Below are 14,313 nucleotides of genomic sequence, written 5' to 3' on the forward strand. Positions count from 1 at the left end.
GCTGTGTCACCTGCAACCTTGCAATGCCTTGCTGAAGTGGCTTCCAGCTGGTCCACAAACAAACAAATCACACCCTGAGCATGTGTGTGTAACCGCAGCCTGGCCAGGAATAGCTGAGTTACACTCAGGCTCTCACCACCCTTGGTTATACTGCAGAGTGACCCCAACACACTCCCCAGTCTTCGATTTCCCTCCCGAAATCTACGTCCTGTGCTGCCCAGTCCTCTCCTGGACAATACAAATTACATTGTCCATTATTTCTTTAGTAGCACTAATATGCATGCAACTTAGTTTCTCAGACACTTCTACTTAAACACACTGGATTCGATAAAACAACCCCCTCCTACCAAAAGTTTATTGACTACAAAGATAGATTTTAAGTGAGTGCAAATAAGGAGGCACAGAAGTCAGACATGGTTACAAAAAGAAAATAAAGCTACAATGCAACTTGTGCCTAAGTTAACAAATAAGGTGAAATTCAAAGCAAAAGTTTCCTCACCACATGCTTTCAGCCGTCTTACTGACCAAACTACTTAGGTCAGGACCCCTCTCACAGTCCAATGGCTGCTTCCTTTATCCCTTCAGATGCGGTGAATCAGTGGGTAGAGGCAGAGATAGAGAGAGAGAGTGAGCGCTGCTTTCGGATGTTTGCCCCTTCTTTTTATAGTCCTATCTCTGCTTTGAGAAACATTTTCACCTGGTTACCAGAAGACAAAAGCTCTATGTAGAAGGATGTTCCCTGCTGCTTTTTCCTCACCTTTTTGGTCTTCCTTTGTTTCCCTTCCTGCTTGATGACTCTGGTTACTCTTTAGATAGAAAATTAAGCAGCGCACACATTTCTTTGTTTAAGAGACCAGTTTGCCAGCCTGAGTTTGGAACATGTATTAATAACCTGATACAGTGTCATCTTATAACTTCACACACAGTAACTCCTCACTTAACATTGTAGTTATGTTCCTGAAAAATGCAACTTTAATTCTTATGAGGAAATTGAATTCACTTAACACCGTTTTGCTTAATGTAAATGGGGGGGTTAGGTTCCAGGGAATTTTTTTTTTGCCAGACAAAAGGCATTATATACATTTAAAAAAATTTAACAAGCAATTTAATACAGGTATAAATTTTTAAAGTAACAGTTTAATACTACAACCATCATTGCTGAGTATGAAGCAATGGGAGGTGCCCCCGCCGAACCCCACACAGGCACAGCCCAGTGGCACTGCAGACAATGAGGCAGGCAAGGAGGCTGAAGTTGCCGTAGGTAGGAGAAGCAAGTTGCACAGCAGCAGTGGCAGCTTCCCCTACTGTGCAAGCCCCAGGGGCTTAACCCTCGGCCCACCCACTCCACCCCTTCCCCCAAGACCCCACCCTTAAGCCGCCTCCTCTCCCCCCACCTCCTCCCCCTTTACTCTGCACGTCGCGTCCTCGCTCCTCCCCTGCCTCCTAAACACCGCAAATCAGCTGATTGCCGTGGGCAGGACGGGGGAGGAGAAGGCGGAAGGCGCTGATCCATGCAGTCCACCGGTGGGAGGCACTGCGGTGGCATAGGGGAGCTGATAGAGGGGCTGCCAGCTGTGGACAAAGCAGGCAGCCAAACGACCTTATAGCAAAACATTGCACAACTTTAAACGAGCAGGTTCTGTAATGGAGCGGGAAAGTAAGATCGAAACAACGTTAAGCAAGAGGACGTTAAGTGGAGAGTTACTGTACATTATCAAAAATATTGTATTAATATTTACAATGAGAGCATGACTATTTCTAGTTGACTCATAGCTTTATTTAGCATCTTAAAGCTGAGCTCTGAGTGCAGATAATATGCATGCAAGAGGGATAGTTTTGTGAACTGCAGAAATCCGTAGCACGCTGTGGTCTCCTCCTGAGCTCCTCTGGTCATCATGTGGTCTCCATGAAGCAAAATGAGTGCACCTATCCTTCCTACTTTGGGGAGTAACCTAGCAAGGGAAGGACATAGAATACCATGGTGATTAGCATGCTATAAATAGATGGATAATCTGGAGTACTCTTACATGTCTTACAGGTTTTACATTCCACCTATTGGGGCCAGGACATTGAGGTGATTCTGAAACCAGGAATGACTGACAAGATATCAGTTACAATTGCAAACAATTAGTACATTTCACCTGTATGTAACTTTCTGTTCCTTTGATTCGAAATTTCTTGAAATTTTTTTATGAGATGTGTTTTTCCTGGGAAATTGGATTTTCCATTCAACTATTTTTTCCATGGAAATATCTTTTACTTGGAAATTATGAGTTTCCCATCAAAATACCAAACTCCCCATCTCCCTAAACCATGGCTCTGGGACTCTGGTGATGTTCCAGGGAAGTTCAGCAAGAGGAGAGACCATCATGCATCATGGGGTATGTGGTCCAGCCTGGGAGCCTGGCCCATAGAAGAGATTGGTCCTGTGTGGTATCTGATGCACCCCTTTGGTATTTCTGAGCAAAAAGATTTCGGTCTCCACAAACAAACCCCCTTTGTGGATCAGCTCTACACAGTACCCGGCTTGCACTGAAAACAGCAAGATGAAATATACCCCTAACCTCATACTCTGTAACTCTGGTAGAAATTGCATCATTTAATAACACAGTAGGAAAGAGTGGGCCAAATTAATCCCCAGGGCATGAATTAAACCGAAGGTGGCTTTGGTTCACTGAATGCATTAATTAGGTGTTATGGCTCTCTGAGCTCAGGTATTCCCAGTTGCTCCAGTAATCATGTCCTACAGATCACACATCTCAGTATAACTTCCCGAATGCTCCAAACTGGCAGTTTCTGTCAATGGGGAAACACCACCACATCTCTCTCTTCTCAGCAGGTACGTGTTATTATCCTGAATTACAGTCACACACACACATACACACCATGATGATCAGCAGGTATTGAATTCAAGACCTCCAGCACTAAAAGCCTCAGCCCCAACTCGTACCCCTGACTGAGATGATTTTCACCCTGATTCTCTTACAGCAGAGTCACAAGTCACTGTTTGCTGCTCGGATTAGTGAGCAGGAGTCTTCGTATGCGGGGCATGATTAACCTGCATGTCAGTGTATTTACACTGTGTGTATTTTATCATACAACTGGAATGACCAGCTGTGAACGTCCGCACCATCCACCTGCCCACATCTCTGTAGCTGCCAGATCTCTGTTCAGAGGAGATGGAAAAGGGAAATCACTCGGAGGTGACTGAGTTCATTCTCTCAGGACTGACAGATCGTCCGGAGCTGCAGGTCCTCCTATTTGGGGTGTTCCTAGTGGTTTATGTTATCACCCTGGTGGGAAATGGGGGGATGATCTTGTTAATCACCATTGATCCCCGACTCCACACCCCCATGTACTTTTTCCTCAGTAATTTGTCTTTCTGTGACCTCTGCTATTCCTCGATAATTTCCCCTAAGATGCTGCAAAATTTCTTAGCCGAGAGGAAAAGCATTTCTTACACTGCCTGCGCTGTGCAACAATATCTCTCAATTGTTTTTGGAGATGTTGAGTGCCTGTTGCTGGCTGTGATGGCGTATGACCGTTATGTGGTCATCTGTAACCCGCTGCTCTATACGGTCACCATGTCCAGGCAGCTTTGTAACCAACTAGTGGCTGGGGTGTATGCTGTGGGGTTTGTGGATTCAATGATTCAGTGTTTTACATTTCGGCTGTCATTCTGCAGCTCCAACATCATCAATAATTTCTTCTGTGACATCCCCCCCCTGTTGGCGCTCTCCTGTTCTGACACCCGCAACAAAGAGATTGCGATGTTTGTTTTTATGAGCTGCATTCTAGTGAGCAGCCTTGTCACTGTCCTCCTCTCCTATGGTTATATCATCTCCACCATCCTGCAGATCCGCTCTGCCGAGGGGAGGCACAAAGCCTTCTCCACCTGCACTTTCCACTTGACTGCTGTAGCCCTGTATTTTGGCACCCTCCTCTTCATGTATTTACGTCCCACCTACAGCTATTTCATGGACACAGACAAAGTGGCCTCAGTCTTTTACATGCTGGTGATCCCCATGATGAACCCTCTCATCTACAGCCTGAGGAACACGGAGGTGAAGGATGCCCTGAAGAGAGCCATGAATAAACTCCTAACCAATTCTTGAATCTGTTCATCTCTTTATTCATTTCGTGATGGGGAGTGGAAACAGGTGAATTCAATTCCCAGCCCATTGCAATGTAATTTTGCAGAGCCGGTGGGAATATTGTTCATTATTGTATTGTTATTATTTTTAATTTGTTTGTATTCCAACAAGGTCTGCAGGCCCCAAATGAGATCAGTGGACAAAATACGGGAAGAATCACAGAAAGAGAGATTGATTCTATAAGCTGGTGGCTAGGGGCACCCACCTGGAGGGTGAGATGCTCCACTTCACGTCTCTGTTCCAATGGTTATTGAATTAGTTATCCACAGTAGAAGAACTTTGAAAGGAGAGATTGAGAGCAACCCAGACTGGAATTGCACATCACTCAGGGCCTGGGTTGCTTTCTGGAAATGCAGGAAACCCAAGTGCAGAGTGTGATGGGTTCGGTCACAGAGACCCCCATTGGGACTGTCAACTGATGTGCTGAAATTACCTCTGATCGCATTTTCCCTGCCAGCCTGGACCTCCAGAACCCTGCCTTGTTGAGCCAGACATGCTAGCCTGCTGCAGCACAGACCCAGGGTCTCGGCCACGACCCCAGAGCTGCAGATCTAGACTGAAACCAGCTCAGCAGGATACATGTCCCCAGCACGCAGACACCCAGCTTCCAGTGGGGTCCAAACCTCAAATAAATCCATTTTACACAGCAGCCTATCTGGGTTCCCTCTGGGCCAGACACTCCTGCGTCCCCAAAAGGGAAGGTGACCCTGGTCCAGTTGTGGGCTCCCAGCTACCAGCTTTGACAGCCCTTCACTGGCCAGCAAAATCCCCTTCTTTCCCCCAGGTTAAGCATGCTTCCAGCTACAGACCCTGGGGTCTGTTCCCACCACAGTGGTTACCAGGACCCCAACTTCCACCATGTTTCTGTGCACCCCAGGGCAGGGCCTGTCCCCTGTCGACCTGCATCTTCCTGGAAGTCAACCCTGGGATAGATTCTGCCACATCAAAGAAATCATTCCCCTGTCGAAACGGTGCAGAATTGTGTGCCACTGTTGCAACAGTCAGCTCAGCTTGCAAATCACCACTTTCCAGGTGTACCTTAGCTAACGGTGCAAGGACTTTGTAACCTCCCACCAGTTCTAATTCTGCCATTTTCCCTGCAACAAATCGTTCTCCTGGATCAGGTCCCTCCTGACCACAGAAATGTCTGCACCCGTGTCCCTCAAGCCTAGGTGTACTTTCACCTTAAGTTTAACTGCATGCATATGCTCACGGCTTCGTTGTGTAGAAGCAAACTTTACAAATCCTGTGTGGAAAGAGGCAGCAGCCTGGCCCTCAGACGCAGCAGTTTCATGTGTTACCTGCTGCCTGTTCCCACTCAGCAAGGGACATTTATTCCTCTGCGCTCAGTGGACTTACAATGAAAGCACCTCTTGGGCTCCTCTGCTTGTATAGGGATAAAACAGTGATTCTGCTTTCCACCAACCCTGCACCCCTCTACCCCCAGCCCTGTACCCCTCTACCCCCAGCCCTGCATCCCTCTGCCCCCAGCCCTGCACCCCTCTACCCCCAGCCCTGCACCCCTTTACCCTCAACCCTGTACCCCTCTACCCCCAGCCCTGCACCCCTCTACCCCCAGCCCTGCACCCCTTTACCCTCAACCCTGTACCCCTCTACCCCCAACCCTGTACTCCTCTACCCCCAGCCCTGTACCCCTCTACCCCCCAGCCCTGCACCCCTCTGCCCCCAACCCTGTACCCCTCTACCCCCAGCCCTGCACCCCTCTGCCAGCAGTTTACGTTTAATTGCCACTTGCGATGGCTCAACAGAGTCTCCAAACTCAGCCAATCCACACACTGCATCCACGTTTTTGTCCCACTAATACTGTTTTACATCATCACTGCACATATTCAGGAATTGTTCCTGAGTAAGCAAATCACACATTTCTTCCAAGCTTGTAATGCCTTTTCCCCTCACGCACTTATCTAACAAATCTCTCATTTCATTTATATAAGCCACATTACTCAATCCAGATCCCCTTTTAAGATTCCTGAATTTAACCCTGTAGGTTTCTGGTATAATCTGAAACTGTTTCAAAACCAGTTCTTTAAATTTACCATAGTTTCAAGCATCATTAATAGGCATCTTATTGAATATGTCCAGAGCTCTTCCAGTCCATTTTGCTACCAATGTGGCCATTCTTTGATTGTCAGGAATTGTACGGAGGGGGCACAGTCTCTCAAAGGTGATGAAATATTTGGCAATGTCACTCATCAGACAGCGGACATAGTCATTCCCATTTGTGGAGTTTTGGGGAAGTGGGGCCAGCTGCTGAGTATGAAGCAATGGGGGGGCCCCCGCCGAACCCCACACAGGCACAGCCCAGTGGCACTGCAGACAATGAGGCAGGCAAGGAGGCTGAAGTTGCCATACGTAGGAGAAGCAAGTTGCACAGCAGCAGTGGCAGCTTCCCCTACTGTGCAAGCCCCAGGGGCTTAACCCTCGGCCCACCCACTCCACCCCTTCCCCCAAGACCCCACCCTTAAGCCGCCTCCTCTCCCCCCACCTCCTTCCCCTTTACTCCGCACGTCGCATCCTCGCTCCTCCCCTGCCTCCTAAACGCCGCAAATCAGCTGATTGCCGTGGGCAGGAGGGGGGAGGAGAAGGGGTAAGGTGCTGATCCATGCTGTGCACCGGTGGGAGGCACTGCGGTGGCATAGGGGAGCTGATAGAGGGGCTGCCAGCTGTGGACAAAGCAGGCAGCCAAACGACCTTATAGCAAAGCATTGCACAACTTTAAACGAGCAGGTTCTGTAATGGAGCGGGAAAGTAAGATCGAAACAACGTTAAGCGAGAGGACGTTAAGTGGAGAGTTACTGTACATTATCAAAAATATTGTATTAATATTTACAATGAGAGCATGACTATTTCTAGTTGACTCATAGCTTTATTTAGCATCTTAAAGCTGAGCTCTGAGTGCAGATAATATGCATGCAAGAGGGATAGTTTTGTGAACTGCAGAAATCCGTAGCACGCTGTGGTCTCCTCCTGAGCTCCTCTGGTCATCATGTGGTCTCCATGAAGCAAAATGAGTGCACCTATCCTTCCTACTTTGGGGAGTAACCTAGCAAGGGAAGGACATAGAATACCATGGTGATTAGCATGGTATAAATAGATGGATAATCTGGAGTACTCTTACATGTCTTACAGGTTTTACAGTCCACCTATTGGGGCCAGGACACTGAGGTGATTCTGAAACCAGGAATGACTGACAAGATATCAGTTACAGCTACAAACAATTAGTACATTTCACCTGTATCTAACTTTCTGTTCCTTTGATTCGAAATTTGTTGAAATTTTTTTATGAGATGTGTTTTTCCTGGGAAATTGGATTTTCCATTCAACTATTTTCTCCATGAAATTATTTTTTACTTGGAAATTATAAGTTTCCCATCAAAATACTAAACTCCCCATCTCCCTAAACCATGGCTCTGGGACTCTGGTGATGTTCCAGGGAAGTTCAGCAAGAGGAGAGACCATCATGCATCATGGGGTATGTGGTCTAGCCTGGGAGCCTGGCCCATAGCGGAGATTGGTGCTGTGTGGTATCTGATACACCTCTTTGGTATTTCTGAGCAAAAAGATTTCGGTCTTCACAAACAAACCCCCTTTGTGGATCAGCTCTACACAATACCCGGCTTGCACTGAAAACAGAAGGATGAAATATACCCCTAACCTCATACTCTGTAACTCTGGTAGGAATTGCATCATTTAATAACACAGTAGGAAAGAGTGGGCCAAATTAATCCCCAGGGTATGAATTACACCGAAGGTGGCTTTGGTTCACTGAATGCATTAATTAGGTGTTATGGCTCTGTTAGCTCAGGTATTCCCAGTTGCTCCAGGAATCATGTCCTACAGATCACACATCTCAGTATAAAACTTCCCGAATGCTCCAAACTGGCAGTTTCTGTCAATGGGGAAACACCACCACATCTCTCTCTTCTCAGCAGGTACGTGTTATTATCCTGAATTACAGTCACACACACAAATACACACCATGATGATCAGCAGGTATTGAATTCAAGACCTCCAGCACTAAAAGCCTCAGCCCCAACTCCTACCCCTGACTGAGATGATTTTCACCCTGATTCTCTTACAGCAGAGTCACAAGTCACTGTTTGCTGCTCGGATTAGTGAACAGGAGTCTTCGTATGCGGGGCATGATTAACCTGCGTGTCAGTGTATTTACACTGTGTGTATTTTATCAAACAACTGGAATGACCAGCTGTGAACGTCCGCACCATCCACCTGCCCACATCTCTGTAGCTGCCTGATCTCTGTTCAGAGGAGATGGAAAAGGGAAATCACTCGGAGGTGACTGAGTTCATTCTCTCAGGACTGACAGATCGTCCGGAGCTGCAGGTCCTCCTGTTTGGGGTGTTCCTAGTGGTTTATGGTATCACCCTGGTGGGAAATGGGGGGATGATCTTCTTAATCACCATTGATCGTCGACTGCACATCCCCATGTACTTTTTCCTCAGTAATTTGTCTTTCTGTGACCTCTGCTATTCCTCGATAATTTCCCCTAAGTTGCTGCAAAATTTCTTAGCCCACAAGAAAAGCATTTCTTACACTGCCTGTGCTGTGCAAGTATATCTCTCAATTGTTTTTGCAGATGTTGAGTGCCTGTTGCTGGCTGTGATGGCGTATGACCGTTATGTGGCCATCTGTAACCCGCTGCTCTATACGGTCACCATGTCCAGGCAGCTTTGTAACCAGCTAGTGGCTGGGGTGTACGCTGTGGGGTTGGTGGATTCAATGATATACGCGTGTTTTACATTTCGGCTGTCATTCTGCAGCTCCAACATCATCAATCATTTCTTCTGCGACATCCCCCCACTGCTGGCGCTCTCCTGTTCTGACACCCAGATCAATGAGATTGTGATGTTTACTTTATCGTGCTGCATTATAGTGAGCAGCCTTGTGACTGTCCTCCTCTCCTATGTCTATATCATCTCCACCATCCTGCAGATCCGCTCCGCCGAGGGCCGGCGCAAAGCCTTCTCCACGTGCACTTTCCACTTGACTGCTGTGGCCCTGTATTTTGGCACCCTCCTCTTCGTGTATTTACGTCCCACCTACAGCTATTTCATGGACACAGACAAAGTGGCCTCAGTGTTTTACACGCTGGTGATCCCCATGTTGAACCCCCTCATCTACAGCCTGAGGAACACGGAGGTAAAGGATGCCCTGAGGAAAGCAATGAATAAACTCCTAACCAATTCTTGAATCTGTCTAACTATTTTCTTGTTTAGTGATGGGGAGTGGAAACAGGTGAATTCAATTCCCAGCCCATTTCAATGTAATTTTGCAGAGCCCATGGCAGTATTGTTCATTATTATATTGTTTTTATTTTTAATTTGTTTGTATTCCAACAAGGTCTGCAGGCCCCAAATGAGATCAGTGGACAAAATACGGGAAGAATCACAGGTCCAGAGTGAGAGATTGATTCTATAAGCTGGTGGCTAGGGGCACCCACCTGGAGGGTGAGATGCTCAACTTCACGTCTCTGTTCCAGTGGTTATTTAATTAGTTATCCACAGTAGAAGAACTTTGAAAGGAGAGATTGAGAGCAAGCCAGACTGGAAGAGCACATCATTCAGGGGCTGGGATGCTTTTTGGAAATGCAGGAAACCCAAGTGCAGAGTGTGATGGGTTCAAACTGATGTGCTGAAATTACCTCTGATCCCATTTTCCCTGCCAGCCTGGGCCTCCAGAACCCTGCCTTGTTGAGCCAGACATGCTAGCCTGCTGCAGCACAGACCCAGGGTCTCAGCCATGACCCCAGAGCTGCAGATCTAGATTGAAACCAGCTCAGCAGGATACCTGTCTCCAGCACGCAGACACCCAGCTCCCAATGGGATCTAAACCTCAAATAAATCCATTTTACACAGCAGCCTATCTGGGTTCCCCTCTGGGTCAGACACTTCTGCATCCACCAAAAGGGAAGGTGACCCTGGTCCGGTTGTGGGCTCCCAGCTACCAGCTTTGACAGCCCTTCACTGGCCAGCAAAATCCCCTTCTTTCCCCCAGGTTAGGCTTGGTTCCAGCTACAGAGTCCCTGGGGTCTGTTCCCACCACAGTGGTTACCAGGACCCCAACTTCCACCATGTTTCTGTGCACCCCAGGGCAGGGCCTGTCCCCTGTCGACCTGCATCTTCCTGGAAGTCAACCTTGGGACAGATTCTGCCACATCAAAGAAATCATTCCCCTGTTGAAACGGTGCATAATTGTGTGCCACTGTTGCAACAGTCAGCTCAGCTTGCAAATCACCACTTTCCAGGTGTACCTTAGCTAACGGTGCAACGACTTTGTAACCTCCCACCAGTTCTAATTCTGCCATTTTCCCTGCAACAAATCGTTCTCCTGGATCAGGTCCCTCCTGACCACAGAAATGTCTGCACCCGTGTCCCTCAAGCCTAGGAGTACTTTCGCCTTAAGTTTAACTGCATGCATATGCTCACGGCTTCGTTGTGTAGAAGCAAACTTTACAAATCCTGTGTGGAAAGAGGCAGTAGCCTGGCCCTCAGACGCAGCAGTTTCATGTGTTACCTGCTGCCTGTTCCCACTCAGCAAGGGACATTTATTCCTCTGCGCTCAGTGGACTTACAATGAAAGCACCTCTTGGGCTCCTCTGCTTGTATAGGGATAAAACAGTGATTCTGCTTTCCACCAACCCTGCACCCCTCTACCCCCAACCCTGTACTCCTCTACCCCCAGCCCTGTACCCCTCTACCCCCCAGCCCTGCACCCCTCTGCCAGCAGTTTACGTTTAATTGCCACTTGCGATGGCTTAAAAGAGTCTCCAAACTCAGCCAATCCACACACTGCATCCACGTTTTTGTCCCACTAATACTCTTTTACATCATCACTGCACATATTCAGGAATTGTTCCTGAGTAAGCAAATCACACATTTCTTCCAAGCTTGTCATGCCTTTTCCCCTCACGCACTTATCTAACAAATCTCTCATTTCATTTATATAAGCCACATTACTCAATCCAGATCCCCTTTTAAGATTCCTGAATTTAACCCTGTAGGTTTCTGGTATAATCTGAAACTGTTTCAAAACCAGTTCCTTAAATTTACCATAGTTTCAAGCATCATGAATAGGCATCTTATTGAATATGTCCAGAGCTCTGCCAGTCCATTTTGCTACCAATGTGGTCATTCTTTGATTGTCAGGAATTGTACGGAGGGGGCACATTCTCTCAAAGGTGATGAAATATTTGGCAATGTCACTCATCAGACAGCGGACATAGTCATTCCCATTTGTGGAGTTTTGGGGAAGTGGGGCCACGTGCTGGAGGGTTTTGTCTCTTCCCCTCCATAACAGCCAGTTCATGTTTCTGGGCCTCAATCTGGGCCTGTATTTCTCTGTCTCTTAACTCCAGGGCCAATTTGTCCCTGGCTGCCTCTGCTTCCATAGCCCTTTTGTGCGCAGTTCTCTCTGCTTCTTTGAACTTCAATTGAAACTCCCGGTCCTTTGCCTTCTCCTCTGCTTCCAGTCTGGCCAGCTCTCGTTTAGCAGGTGCCTCCACTCAGCTCAGGGGCTTCTTAGTTAACAAAGATTTTCCTAGCGCCCAGTGTTCAGCCTTTCTGGGCAGTCTGCAACTTGCGCAGTTCCAGCTTCTTCTGATCTTCACTCTTACTTATTCTGCTTAGTTTTCTGTCCCTATTTCCCTTACTCAAAATAAGGAAACAGAAAATAACAAACAAGTCACCACTTTGTCTGTTCTCCACCCACCAGACCCAAAACTCACTTAAAATCACTACCAGTGTTTCAAAGCAATCAGCTGTGCACAGGATCCTGCTCAACTTTGCCACTGTCACGGGTTGGGTCACAGAAACCAGTTTGGGACTGCACCCGATGTGCCGAGACTACCTCTGAGACTGTTTTCCCTGCCAGCTTTCCCTTGCCTGCTGCAAACACCGATCCAAGTCTTAACCACGTCCCCCACAAGCTGCAGGCTTCAGTGAAAACATTTTGTGAAGTCCTCCTGTCTCTAGTACTCAGATACCCAGCTCCCAGTGGGGTCCAAACCTCAAATAAATCCATTTTACCCTGTATAAAGCTTATACAAGGTAAACTCTTGAATTGTTCATCCTCTATAACACTGATACAGAGATATGCACAGCGGTTTGCTCTCCCCCCCCCCAAGGTATTAAAACATACTCTGGGTTAATAAATAAGTAAAAAGTGATTTCATTAAATACAAAAAGTAGGATTTAAGTGGTTCCAAGTAATAACAGACAGAATAAAGTAAATTACCAAACACAATAAAACAAAACAGACTAATACAGTAAAAACTAAATGCAGGTAAATCTCACCCTCACAGATCTTCCAATAAGCCTCTTTTACAGACTAGACTTAATCCTAGTCTAGGTCCAGCAATCACTCACACCCCTGTAGTTACTGTCCTCTGTTTCAGTTTCTTTCAGACATCTCCTTGGGGTGGAGAGGCTATCTTTTGTGCCAGCTGAGGATAAAACGGAGGGGTTTCCCCAGGAACTTATATAGTTTTTCTCCTGTGGGTGGAAACCCCTTCCCCTCTCCCATACAGAATCTAGCTCCAAGATGGAGGTTTGGAATCACATGGGCAAGTCACATGTCCATGCATGACGCAGTTCCTTACAGGCCGATGCCACTTTCCCTGGAAAGCTCAGATGTGGATTGGCGTCTCTCAAAGTTCATTGTTAGCTTAAGTGTTTCTTCATCGGGCACTTACTGAGAATAGTCTTTTCTCAAGAAGCTGACCAACTGCTTCACTGTTTAAAATCAAACAAGTACATAGCCAGTATTCATAACTTTGAATACAAAAATGAGATATGCATGAAAATAGGATGAATATGTCCAGCAGATCACAACCTTTGCAGAGATATGTTACATGGCCTATCTAGCATAGAACATATTTCAGTTATATCATATTTACACCCATAAGCATATTACTAGAAAGCATTATGGGGTGCAACATCACACTCTGTTTCACAGACTATAAGTTATAGGAAATAAATAATATTAACAAAAGCATAATCGAGAGGGAGCTGGCGTGCTCGGAGATATTTTGTAGCAGCATCTGCAGAGATGCTGCAGAGATCTTCAGTGTTAACCACTAGTTTGGGGAATACCCTCCTTTTTGCAGCCTGCCCTGCCCGTGGCATTTTCAGTGAGGGCTGCCCCAGGCACCTCCGGGTCACAGGAGGGAGAGAAGCCAGGAGGAGGATTTATGAGCATGACTCCTAGAGGAAATAGGGGCATAGTGTTTCCTGGGCACAGACCTGGAGTGACAGACATGGGAATTTCTGAATAAGGGGATTCTGAAATTAGGAATAGGTGAGACCATCATGCATCATGGGGTATGTGGTCCAGCCTGGGAGCCTGGCCCATAGAGGAGATTGGTGCTGTGTGGTATCTGATGCACCCCTTTGGTATTTCTGAGCAAAAAGATTTCGGTCTTCACAAACAAACCCCCTTTGTGGATCAGCTCTACACAGTACCCGGCTTGCACTGAAAACAGCAGGATGAAATATACCCTTAACCTCATACTCTGTAACTCTGGTAGAAATTGCATCATTTAATAACACAGTAGAAAAGAGTAGGCAAAATTAATCCCCAGGGCATGAATTACACCGGAGGTGGCTTTGGTTCACTGAATGCATTTATTAGGTGTTATGGCTCTCTGAGCTCAGCTATTCCCAGTTGCTCCAGGAATCATGTCCCACAGATGACACATCTCAATATAAAACTTCCCAAATGCTCCAAACTGGCAGTTACTGTCATTGGGGAAACACCACCACATCTCTCTCTTCTCAGCAGGTACGTGTTATTATCCTGAATTACAGACACACACACACATACACACCATAATGATCAGCAGGTATTAAATTCAAGACCTCCAGCACTAAAAGCCTCAGCCCCAACTCGTACCCCTGACTGAGATGATTTTCACCCTGATTCTCTTACAGCAGAGTCACAAGTCACTGTTTGCTGCTCGGATTAGTGAGCAGTTGTCTTCGTATGCGGGGCATGATTAACCTGCGTGTCAGTGTATTTACGCTGTGTGTATTTTATCATACAACTGGGATGACCAGCTGTGAACGTCCGCACCATCCACCTGCCCACATCTCTGTAGCTGCCAGATCTCTGTTCAGAGGAG

At 46.9% G+C, this 14,313-nt stretch overlaps 2 protein-coding genes across 2 annotated transcripts; both read left to right on the top strand.

Annotated features, from left to right (window-relative positions):
• The first annotated feature begins 3,179 nt into the window (after positions 1–3,179).
• Positions 3,180–4,115, top strand: LOC135983464 (olfactory receptor 8U9-like). Its single transcript, XM_065595767.1, has one exon. The coding sequence runs from the start codon at positions 3,180–3,182 to the stop codon at positions 4,113–4,115; it is 936 nt and encodes a 311-aa protein (XP_065451839.1).
• A 4,332-nt stretch (positions 4,116–8,447) lies between these two features.
• Positions 8,448–9,386, top strand: LOC135983465 (olfactory receptor 5W2-like). Its single transcript, XM_065595768.1, has one exon. It carries the CDS (start codon positions 8,448–8,450, stop codon positions 9,384–9,386), a length of 939 nt encoding a protein of 312 aa, XP_065451840.1.
• Positions 9,387–14,313: the final 4,927 nt, after the last annotated feature.

Source organism: Chrysemys picta, chromosome 4 (assembly GCF_011386835.1).
Source record: "Chrysemys picta bellii isolate R12L10 chromosome 4, ASM1138683v2, whole genome shotgun sequence".
NCBI classification, from domain to species: Eukaryota; Metazoa; Chordata; order Testudines; family Emydidae; genus Chrysemys; species Chrysemys picta.